Below are 12230 nucleotides of genomic sequence, written 5' to 3'. Positions count from 1 at the left end.
AACATTATAATATTGCTTTTCCCATTTGTTTGGTTGTGGAGGTTTGCCAAGAGCTTTGTTTAAACAACAATTGCATGTTTTCCTAATGCAAGTGGATGGGAAGATACATACATTCTGATAGAGGATACATGGTGAAAGAGGTTAACTTGCTTCTTTTAATTAATAGTTTATTGCAAGTGGTGAAAACATGTGGTGGAAATGCAAGTTCCCATTTTAATATTATTTCACTATGCAAGCTGGCCAAGCTTCTTTCGAGCAAGTTCATTGTTCTCAGTAAGGTGGCTCTTTCAGATCTCTATATAAAGAAGCAGAGGCAGAAGCATTAAGGACACTCAAACAACCAATCAATCAACTTTACTCAAATCAGCTCATCAACTTCCTTGTAAACATTTAGCTTTAGCCAAGCATCCATTGCTTTCCTTTTTTAAGAGCTCTGCTGCTCACTAGTAGTATCGATCTTATTTGTAGTTTATGTACAACTCATTTTTAGTCATTTAAATTACAAGCAATCTACAATACCAGTAATTTATTTTCCTCTGTCATTCACACTTCCAGCAAGCTTGTGATTTAGTTATTGTTACATTTCTCCATATAAGTAAAGGTCCTTATCTTTAAGGCAAAAAAAGAACCTTGATTTGAGCCATTCCCACTCAATGGCACAATATCTTGTTTGAAGTTGAATTTAGGCATAACTTCAATCATTCAGATCTCGTCTACTAGTTGCATCTAGTAGTGGCACGCTCGCACCCATCAATTTCATGTTTGAGTAAATTCCCGGTATGCCCGAAAGGCCCATGGCGAATTTAGGGAGCAAACAACCCTCCTTATGAACAAAATTACATGAACTTAACCGCATACTAGTAAAACAACTGTTCACTTTTCTGGTATTTCTCATACACCGTTATCCGCAATACGGCTAAACAACGGAGCTTTGTTCATTTCTTCACCGCGGCTTGCTGCTTCACCAACATCCTTTTGCATTTCCAGTCACCAATGTGCGCAGCGGCGTGGCAATGTGATAGCTTCCACAAGCCGCATGGAGCGGCAGAATCGCAAACAAAGCAGTAGCACTACATACAATCAGTGAATTCACTTTTGAGCTGCCAAGTTAAACAATATAAATGGGGAATCAGGGATACATTCACAAGATGCAAATATTTGTAGTTGTAAACTCTGTTACCAGCTCACAGTAGCTCTCATGGGGTGTCGTCTCGAAGGGAAATTTCAGGCAGAGGTAGCATCAGTTCAAATGCACACAAGGCATCAGATATTCGCCAAATTAGCTCATAAATTTACAAAAATTGGAATATGAACAGATAAGCAGAAAAGTTGGAAACTTTCTTATAAATTTTAAATCTTTTGAGGTCAAACACCAGAAGGTTCATAGGCAAAATGTCACAATGGGGTTACAATTTCTAATTCATTTGTTCACCTGCATTTTCCCAGCAACCAAACACAACAACAAAGAAAGAAAATTGATTAAAAATTTCCTTTCTTTTGCAAAACCCTAGAAGGGTCATATGTAAAATGGGGTTATGATTTCAAATTCAATTCTTCACCTGCATTTTCCCAGCAACCGAACAGAAGAAAGAAAATTAAACAGTCACGTTTAGGCTCTCGACACAATCACCACTTCGTTTAAAATGGAAAGGAGGATCGGCATCTATCGAACAGTGACAGTGTCGTGCAAGATTTCAGACGACAACTTGGGCATAATTATAAATTATAAATTATCAATGTCCAAACGTGGTCCATGCCATAATTAAAAATTATTTGGGCCTGAAATTTGTGGTATGGATAATCAATGGAATGACGTCATTTGCTTGCTATTAATCCGAAATTTTTTAGTTGTGACGGGAACACGGATTATACATCATGTGTTTTTATGCAAATGATGAAAATTTTTAATTTTAAATTATTAACTTTTTAACACACGTAACTTACTATTTATATAAGAACATGTGGTGTACCATTTCGTGTGACGGAAACACTGAAAAATCTCTTCCGTTAATCGGTCACCTACACGAGAAATTTTTCGAAGGACCGGGTACCCAAGCTGACCTGGAGTACCGAGCTAATAATAGACTGACATGTGGCCTGGTTTTTTATTTCATTAAAAAATTCTGTGACTTCGAAACAGTGGTCTCGATAACTGAAAATTGATCTTCAGAAAGAGAAAAAATAGATCTGAAATGATACTGTCATCTTCTCAGTTCCCATAAATTTGATTTCTTCTTTTGATGTTTACTATGCTTCTGCTGTTGACATGTCCTAAACCAAAAAGTGCTTTCGTGGGAGGGGTAGAAGTGCTTTCGGGATGAAGAAGATGGTGATGAAAACTAGAAGTGCTCATCAGCTACATGCCCATTATTTCTATTGGATGTTTCTTTCTCTCCAATTGCTCCAGAGATGGATATGAATGTGATTTTCTTTAGGAAGATGAAAAGGTCAGAGAGAAAGAGAGTCAGAGAGACGAGAAATTTTTCCACCATGAACACCCACTGGATATCCAGTTTTCATCTTCTCCTTCTTCTCTAGTCATGCCCAACTAGAGTATGATTTTGAAGGAGATGGCAGAATTTAAAATTAATAGTTGAGTCATGATTTTGAATAATGTAAATGCAAAAATCTTCTTTGTTTTTCAGTTTCCCGAGAAGGGAGAGAGGAAGGAGAGACTATTGGGGGGAGAGAGAGAGACAGAGAGAGGAAGGAGAGACTAGTAGGTGAGTATTAAAAATCAATAGGTGTCAAGTTATGGTTGATGAAACTTCAGATCAGCTAATGGACTCGGAACATGGAAAAATTTCTTCACGTACACGTCACCGTGGAAAAGGAAAAGAAGAAGAAAATTAGATCATGATTACAAATTGTATGATTGATTGATTGAAACAAGTGTACACGATAGGGATTAGTGAGTGGATTTGTTTGTTTATTGCATCATTACTTACGTATTCGGAGTAGTATAAGTCGTGATTAAGAATCATATCTGATTGTTTTGATATAGAATTTTATTCTTGATTATTTATGTGTGACATACCTTGTTTCAACATGAGATTCACTTATTTTTTCCATTACCTAATAGAGGATGTACTTTAAAAAATTATTTATTGAATTATTTATACTTGATGAATGTTTATTTCACTTATTTTTTCCATTACTTAATAGAGGATGTACTTTAAAAAATTATTTATTGAATTATTTATCCTTGATGAATGTTTATTTCTTAAATAGGATTCTTTGAACTGCAAGTATTTTATTTTTTGTATATCTTTGTAATCATTGATAGTTATAATTATGTCGATGCGTGCTTCCTCAAGATGAGAGAAACAAAAATTATAACTTGTTACAATATGTAGTTTATTCCATTACATACCTGAAATATTATTTATTAACTTATTTATCCTTAATGATTTATTGAATTATTTATCCTTGATGAATGTTTATTTACTAAATAGGATTCTTTGAACGGCAAGTATTTTATTTTTTGTATATTTTTGTAATCATTGATAGTTATAACCATGTGGATGCGTGCTTCCTCAAGATAAGAGAAACAAAAATGATAACTTGTTACAATATGTAGTTTATTCCATTACATACCTAAAATATTATTTATTAACTTATTTATCCTTAATGAATGCCGCTATTCGAAGGTTTGAATCTTTCAATTCAAGAACATACCTGACCCACGATCCTTTTATTATGTATTTCCTAAATAGGTTTTTTTGGGCCCTAATTATAACTTATTACAATATAGAGAACTGGTTATACATGGGACATGAATTTTTTATGACTTTAAAGAGATTATTCACCATTATAGAGTATTGCTTTCAAAAAAATTACTGTATATATCATGAAAGAGAACAATACTATAACCTTACATATCCATTCCCCATAAACCTGTTAAGGGTATGGACATCTTTGTATTTTGCTTTGTTAGAAGCTTCGGCCACCAAATTACAAACGATAATGGTGGATGAAGGATTCTGTCTGGGAGAATAAATGTTGCACGTTACTCAAATAGTTAAATTTAAAACCCTTTGATGCAATCTCCACCGTTCATGTCAAGAGAACAAATATATCTTATAGTAGTGCTAATAATGTATTTAGTGGAACATTCAACATCTATCTATTATATATATATATATATATATATATGTATGTATGTATGTATGTATGTATGTATGTATGTATGTCTGTATTATATATATATATAGCGAATAGGGCAATGAATACTGTTGATTTGGTGTCACGACTTCGACAAAAATATATTAGGACAAAATTGCCTCTCAACCAAAAAAATCCAAAAGCAGTCCAATATAATATATCAAATAATGCATGGGTAATTTGGTAATTTGGTTATCATAAAATAAAATATAAATATAAATGAGAAGAGAGAAAGGAATAAGGATGAGTGAAAGTTGATGGTGCCCACGTGAAGGAGAATAAAAAATATAATAAAAATAAGAAAAATCATGAATGTTGTGTTTAAAACATCTTAAGAGGCGCGTAATGCCGGTGATAAATTAGTACATCTTTTTTTCTTTTTATTTTATTTTAAATAGGCTAGCAATAATGTGATTCAATCAGATGTTCATGAAATATTATTTTCTCTATTTTTAAATATGTTCACAACATCTTAAGAGGCGTGTAATGTCGGTTATAAAAAATGTCTTTCTCACGCGGATAATAATGTGATTAAATTAGTTGTCAAATAATTTTTTTTAACAAACGATATTATCTATACTAAAGGGATGAGGAGTGGACTTAGCCTCACAATGGGCTAGCAATAGTATGATTCAATCAGTTGTTTATTAACATTAAATTAGTTATTTTTTTTAACAAACAATATTATTTACACTAAGGGGGAGGGGTGTGCTTAGCCTCATAATGGGCTAGCAATAGTGTGATTTAATTAGTTGTTTACGAAATATTATTTTCTCTATTCTTAATGTAAATTCTATAGAGACCGATTTATTATGTGGATTCAGTTGCTTTAATTGGTTTATGAGGGGTTTCTTCTAGCGTGATGTAAAACTATTCATTTGCTTCAAATATTTGACTTTTCTTTTGTTAATTTACGCATATAAATACATTTAAAATGTGGAAGTCGTGCGTAGCACGCCGTGATTCAAAAAAATGTCTTATGTACGCGCTCTACACTAAGGGGGAAGGGATGGGCTTAGCCTCACAATAGTCTAGCAATAATGTGATTCAATCAGTTGTTCATTTAATATTATTTTCTCTATTCTTAATGTAAATTATATAGAGACCGATTTTATTATGTGAATTCAGCTGCTTTAATTGGTTTATGAGGGGTTTCTTCTAACATGATCTAAGATTATTCATTTAATCAAATATTTGACTTTCCTTTTGTCAATTTACGCATATAAATACATTTAAAACGTATAAGTCGCGAGTAGCACGCTGTGATTAAAAAAATGCCTTCTGCAAGCGTAAGAAGGCCTACATGAAGGCTAGTCATATCTTAATACATCATACTTTAGGCATTTGTATTGTGGAAAGCGCAAACTAATCAATGAAAATCTAAATTGGTGAGCAAATATTTTAATTAAACATTTTGCACAACTAATCTCTCTTAAATTTTTAATACTTTTGCATGGTTGGTGAAGAAGTTTTGTTAATGGTTGGTGAAGACGTTTTTTTAAAGAGGGGAGACCTTTGTACCTCTTTTGGTTCTAGAAAGATTACTTTTCTTCAGAAATGGATCATTTTCGGATCTCTTTCACCTAATCCACCAAGTTTGAGGATTCGGGCCATTGAAATTTGATCCAACGGCAAAAGTTATTATAACTTTTAAAGTGGGTCCCTGTTTGTAGCCGTTGGATCAAATTTCAATGGTCCGAATCCCCGGACTTCGTGAATTAGGAGGAATGGATCCGAAGAGGATCATTTTCCCTTTTCTTCCAAACAAAAAGAGAGCAATCCAACTAAGAGGTGGAATTGGAATTTGTTTTTGTCACCAAGAGCTGCATCCGATCTGTCGTCAACATGTTCAAAATATTAGAAGAGATGTGACAGTGATTCCCTGTTGTTTGTCAAACCCTAGCCAATTAAATAATACCATTTATCGATTTACCTCATGGAGTTTGAGAGTCCGGATCCGAGGATCTGTGAATTGTGTCCATTCATCATACATCGTACAGTTAGAAATCATTTTAAATATTTTTATTTAAAAATAAACATAAATAGTACTTGACAAAAATTGACCGCATGATGTGCTATAAACGGACACAATTTACGGATCCCCATGATCCTTACCAAAAGATTCAGAGAGAGTGATTAGTTTGAGCAGATATTGACATTAACATAGTATTATTCAAAGTCCAGAAATTATTAACCTTTTTTGTTTGGTCATTGAAATGATCAATTTCCATAGGATTATTTAGATTAATTTTGAAACTGATTCAAATCGTTTATGTGTGTGAGACTCACAAAACAACAATGGTAATAAGGGCAAGTCCACTATTCTCAATTGCTCAAGCAGTTGGGTGACTAAATCCCTCAAAACCCCCAAAATCCTTTCCACCCCACCCCAATGAGTCGAGCTACAGTGGAAGGAAGCAGAATCCGACTGCTTAATCGAGCATGAATAGCCCAACTCAGCGCCTAAGTGGAACTGGCGTTAGCCATGTTTTATTATTATTATTTTTGTGTGTTAGGCGCACGTAGTTTACGTGCTTGTGAGGCGAGTCAAGCGACCAAACCTGCAATGTTGGGGCCCTCACTGCAAGCACACTCAACCCTTAGCAATTCATGTGTGTATTTGTTTTATAAAAACTTCAGGTTTCAAAGGCACTAAATTTGAAACTATAGGTTATGTGGAGCCAAAAATAATCACAAGGCAACATGTGGATTTTTAGGTAAAAATGACAAAATTACCCTCAAGGCACACCGGGACTCCTACACACGAGTAGTGGGTAATCATCCCTCAATCAAGTCAAAAGTGTCCAAAATAGGTAATAATTCGAAACCTATTTCATCCATCCTCATCAAATCCTCTCCACAAGGTAACTCCCAAATCATTCATCTTTGATTATATTAATTAGCTAATCAATTAGGAAATTATTCTATTAATTAGCTAATAAATTGATTTATTATTCAATTATTCATAATTGGCTACAAATCATGAACCTCACCCAAAATACCAACCAAGTGGCCGGTCCTCCTCCTCCTAAAGGGGCCGGCCACACCCCTATAAATACTACCTCATTCTCTCCAAAACTCAATTTCAATTCTCTTGCTAAATTCTCCAAACATTTTTCCCTCAAAATTCTAACTTTGACATCGGAGGTTCTTCGGCCAAAGCCCCCTCCATTCATCGTGGACACGTGAGGCTCTTGACCTTGACCTAAGGTGTTATTTATTTTGTAGGTGTAGTTTTGTCCAAGAACAAGGAGGAAGAAATTTGTATCCACAAGTTCAATTTGTTTTATGAACTTCTGGTTCATAAAAGGAGGTATCTGTAAGAACACAAAATACAATAAACAACTAAGTGTAGTGGATTTAGATTGCTTCAGGAACTCAAGTGTGAGTGCTTCGGAACTACGAAATGGAGTCAACAGGTTAAAGAAAAGAAATAATTTACTGAATCGTTAATTGCCAAAAAGTGGGCTTCAGGCCAATAATTTTGGATTAATTGTCAGATTAATGGACTACTAGTCACTTTAAATAATTTAATAGATCATAACCATTCAGGTTTGATCGTAGAAGAAAAATAATAATAACATTCAGGTTAATATTAGCGGGAATGCCAAAGAATAACATTGGTTTCGAAAAATTATAGCCCAATCCCAGTGGGCTAGGGTACCGTGTACAAGGCAAGGCCCTAAAAAGGCTTAGTAGGCCACATGTTGGTTGTAAGATAGCCCAATCATGGCTGCAGGCCACGAGTCGTAGGTCTGGGATAGGCCTAGCAGCTAGACTGTTGGTTCTAAGCCACAAAAAGGTGCGGGGAGTACAGGCCCAACATAGGGCTTGCCTGGGATAGGTGCGTATGAAGCCCAGCCGCGGGCTAGCTTCAATTTGGGCTATGTGCAGTGCAAACCCAGCAGCCTAAGACTGTTGGCAGGTTTGGGCCAGGGACTAGGGACAAAGCCCAACAACTCAAAAGTTGTTGGTTTGGGCGGGAGGGGTTGCGGGCCTACGGTAAACCTTACCAGGCCGAGGCCTGGTGTCCGTGTAGGCGTAGCAAAGCCTAAAGGGTTGCTGCATAGTCTAGATGTCAAAACGACGTCATTCCAGGGGGCGTGCTCAACACGGCTGGCTGCAAGCCAGCAGTGGTGCTCTGGTGGCATGACGGCAAGCCGCGACCTATGCTACAAGAATCCCAGTATTTTTTTTTTAAATTTGTTTTTTCAAATTCTAGGGTTAAAAACCCTAATTGCTTCTAAATTAATTTCGATGCTTTGACTCACAAATTCCACATAGTATAATTGCGTATTGCATGAACAAGTATATGTGTGTGTGTGTATATATATTGACAAAATATATGAACCCATATGCAATATATATAATTGAAAGGAAAATATAAATATAGGGTGTTCATACATCATGGGGAATGCTTTCATGTTTCACGGTCGTTTCAAATATCTTAATTTATTTTAAAGAAACCTGATTGGCAGAAAACAACTAAGCCTTTGAATTTCTAGAATATCCTTCTCTAAAAGCCGGAATTGCATCTCCAATGCGTTGTATCACGTACAACAAAGAAAAATTAAATCGAATCAATAACATGTAGATCAATTCAATAAAATAATAAAGTAATCATAAAAAGAATGATTAAAATGTAATATTTCCATGATTGAAGAACAAACTCTCTGTAGCGCAGCGTCAAGAGTGTGTTGATAACATGCTGTAGGCATAATTTACTGAAAAGTTAAGAGAGAGTGCTGCATAGAAAGAGAAGAGATAGATGTGTAATTGTGAGATATGTTCTATTCCACCCCATTGTGCCTTTATTTATAGTAGTAGGAAAGGTAAATTCCTTACCCCAATAGGATTACAACTCTAATAGGATAATATCTAACCCTAGAGAATATTTCAAGATACCTCTAGATACACTATGATTTACACAATCACATTCATAATTTAATAAGACTACAACAATTATCACATATTTTTTAATTATTTGTTTCCTATTTGTAAATTGCCAAGACAACCGATCCCTTTCATGGATTAGTCAGGACAACACAAACGATGGCAATGACATCATCTCAATTTAGTATATTATCTTTTGAGCTTGACGAAAATATGATGCTTGATAAAAAATACTGTAAGGATTTATATGGAATGTGTTATCATCACGTGTCGTTTCATTTTTATTATATAATGTTAGTGTAAATTATTTTAGACATTTTATTACATTATTGAACTAAAGTAATACAATAACGATAAATTCGTTCCATGCAAATTGTTCTTTTATAGTTTGTCCAATGTCGTTCCAGCCTCTTTGTTTCATTTCACAATTGCTTAGATTAAGTAACTTGTTTTGCCGAATCAACTAGGGAGAAAAACTTTGGACTTAAAAACTTTTCAAACACCATAACATATAATAAATAAATGACAACAACCTTATTGTAAACTATGCTCTATCACCAGCTACAAGGACTTCAAAAGGGAGCAATTCACTATTTTTTTTCCAGTTCTCCCAACTTCAACTCCAAGAGAACAATATATCAGTAGACATACTGGTGTGAAATGCGTTTGCGTTAATTTAAACCATCGAGTATAACATTGTATTGAAGAAAACTACACTTTTTGATAGGAAAGTTTTGGATTTGTAAAGGGCCTGCAAGCCAACAAGACTTTCCGTTTTGTGTTGATAAACGTTTATCGTACGCATTATTATTCTTACGTTGTAAAGAGGTTGTTTCCACAACTTGAACCCATGACTTTCCGGTTACACAGGATCAACATTTCTATTGTGCCCTGACTCGCCATCAAAGTTTGGATATGTAAATAATCATTAAGTTTGTTCATATATTTTTCAAAAACAAATCTAAGAGAGAAAAATATTAAACACAATACCTTAAGGGAATTTTTATTAGCACTTCAAAAATCTCATTTTACATTCCTTTTAAGTGTATTTTTCTTTTTAATTATAGAAAATTTGGAGTGCTAAATGAGATTTTTGGAGTGCTAATAACAAATTTTTACCTTAAATATAAGTATAAATACTCTTAAGGATCCCTAAAAGGAAATAAAACAAAACAAAACCAGATAAAGAGTATAGTATAAAGTTAGACTTAAAAGGTAAGACTTGTGGGAGGCATGTGGGGTCCTGCATGGTGGTTGAAAACTTGGTACCACATGAAAGGCATGTTTACCAAAGGGGAATGGGATGGTGGGAACTAAAATTGCACATATCCCCAATCATTTTAGCGGTTACCAAACCATCAGGAATTCAAATAATTGTGGGACCAGCACAAAATCAGGAATTCAACTCTTGAAATGTCGGAGTCCAATTCTTGAGTGGGATGAGGTATTTGAATTCCTAGAAATGGTGTACATCAAGAATCCAAATTTTATAAAGGTAATACCCTCGAACTCCAAAGATGAGAACGGTGCCAGTGTTTGCAACCGTTGTGATTGTGATAGTTGGCCATAGGTGGGTGTTGCCTTCAAGCCATTGCTTAACAAGGCTCGCGTTCTCGATGAAGACCAAAGAAAAGGAAAGATAGTGGTCTCGCGATCAGGGGTGGGTCGGTAGCAGATAAAGATGGGGACGAGAGAGAGATGCCTGGGGAATTTTGGAAAGGGGTGGGTCAGCAAAGAAAGATGGGGAAGATAGGGGAAGAGAGAGAGATGTGCCTGGGAAATTTAGAAATGGATGGGTCGGCACAACAGCAGAGAGGATAGTGAGTGAATTTTTTTTTCTTGGAGTTTATTTTATGTTGGTAACTGATAAGGACCAATGAAAGAATAAAAGTTACTAGAAAATGAAAAAAATAGTTATTCTCTCTACTGAAAAATGAAAGAATATTAGTTTTACTAAAAATAATTAGATATAAAATAAATTAATTACAATAGGCGTATTTTAGTAATCACATTAATTTTTATTCCGATTCATGTGAATTAGTAAACAATTTTTATATATCAATATCATTCATACTTTGATTTCAACCAATTTTAGTAAACGTCTTTAACATGAACTTGATTATGATTTCACCTCATTCCAATTCCTTCTCAATTCATTTCCTTCTCAATTCAGCTCCTCTCAATCTAATTACGGATTAATAAGGCAAGGTGGTGGGTGAGTAAACAAATCCTTATATATTATTAATAAGGCAAGGTGGTGGGTGACTAAATAAATCCTTATATATTGCTAGTTAGCACACCCATCTCTTCTACCCTCATTCCTCCTCGTCATCTCCTCATCTCCTCTTCTCCTCCCTTCTCTCTCTCTCTCTCTCTCTCTCTCTCTCTCTCTCTCTCTCTCTCCCAACACCAAATCCAAAAAATGGGATCGACCGGAGAAGCTCAGACGACTCCAACCCAAGTCTCCGACGAAGAAACAAACCTCTTCGCCATGCAGCTAGTCAACGCCCCCTTTCTCCCCATAGTGCTCAAGGCAGCCCTCGAGCTCGACCTCCTCGAGATCATGGCGAAAGCCGGGCTTGGCACTTTCGTTTCTCCGACGGACTTAGCTTCGCAGTTGCCGACCAAGAACCCTGACGACCCCGTCATGCTGGACCGCATGATGCACCTCCTGGTCAGCTACTCCATCCTCACTTACTCCCTCAGCATGCTTCCCGACGACAATGTCGAGCGGTTGTACGGCCTCGGCCCCATCTGCAAGTTCTTGACATAGAACGAGGATGGTGTTTCCATTGCTCCTCTTTGCCTCATGAGTCAGGACAAGGTCCTTATGGAGAGCTGGTAATTACCACTCTTTTTCTTAATTTATCAGGAAAACTAATGAAAATGACTTGAAAACTTTGAGTTTTAACGATAAGCACAAAATAAAGGGTAAAGTGAATAGTACCAGAATTGAACTTTTTAGTGTAAAAATGTGGTTTTTCGTTAAAGTGAACAGTACCGGGAACTTTTTATTAAAGTTCCTAATTTATCATCCTAATTTGATCCTAAACCAACATTAATAATGGGTTTTAAACAGGTTCATCATAATAAAATCATAAAAATGTTACTAAATGTGAGTTGGGCCTTGAGTATGTGACTGTTATCTATATTTTTAGGGGGTTATTAAGTAG

The 12230-nt window shown here is 35.5% G+C and overlaps 1 protein-coding gene across 1 annotated transcript; it reads left to right on the top strand.

Annotated features, from left to right (window-relative positions):
* Positions 1-11479: 11479 nt before the first annotated feature.
* On the top strand, positions 11480-11830 carry LOC126630320 (caffeic acid 3-O-methyltransferase-like). The gene has a single exon (XM_050300403.1). The coding sequence runs from the start codon at positions 11480-11482 to the stop codon at positions 11828-11830; it is 351 nt and encodes a 116-aa protein (XP_050156360.1).
* The last annotated feature ends 400 nt before the right edge of the window (positions 11831-12230 follow it).

This window comes from Malus sylvestris, chromosome 7, assembly GCF_916048215.2.
Source record: "Malus sylvestris chromosome 7, drMalSylv7.2, whole genome shotgun sequence".
Taxonomy (NCBI): Eukaryota; Viridiplantae; Streptophyta; class Magnoliopsida; order Rosales; family Rosaceae; genus Malus; species Malus sylvestris.
The sequence above is the reverse complement of the archived record's forward strand: the minus strand, read 5'-3'. Positions and strand labels throughout refer to the sequence as shown.

Excerpts from the sequence above, each read along its gene's own strand:
- LOC126630320 (XM_050300403.1), top strand. The coding sequence starts at position 11,480 with ATGGGATCGACCGGAGAAGCTCAGACGACTCCAACCCAAGTCTCCGAC.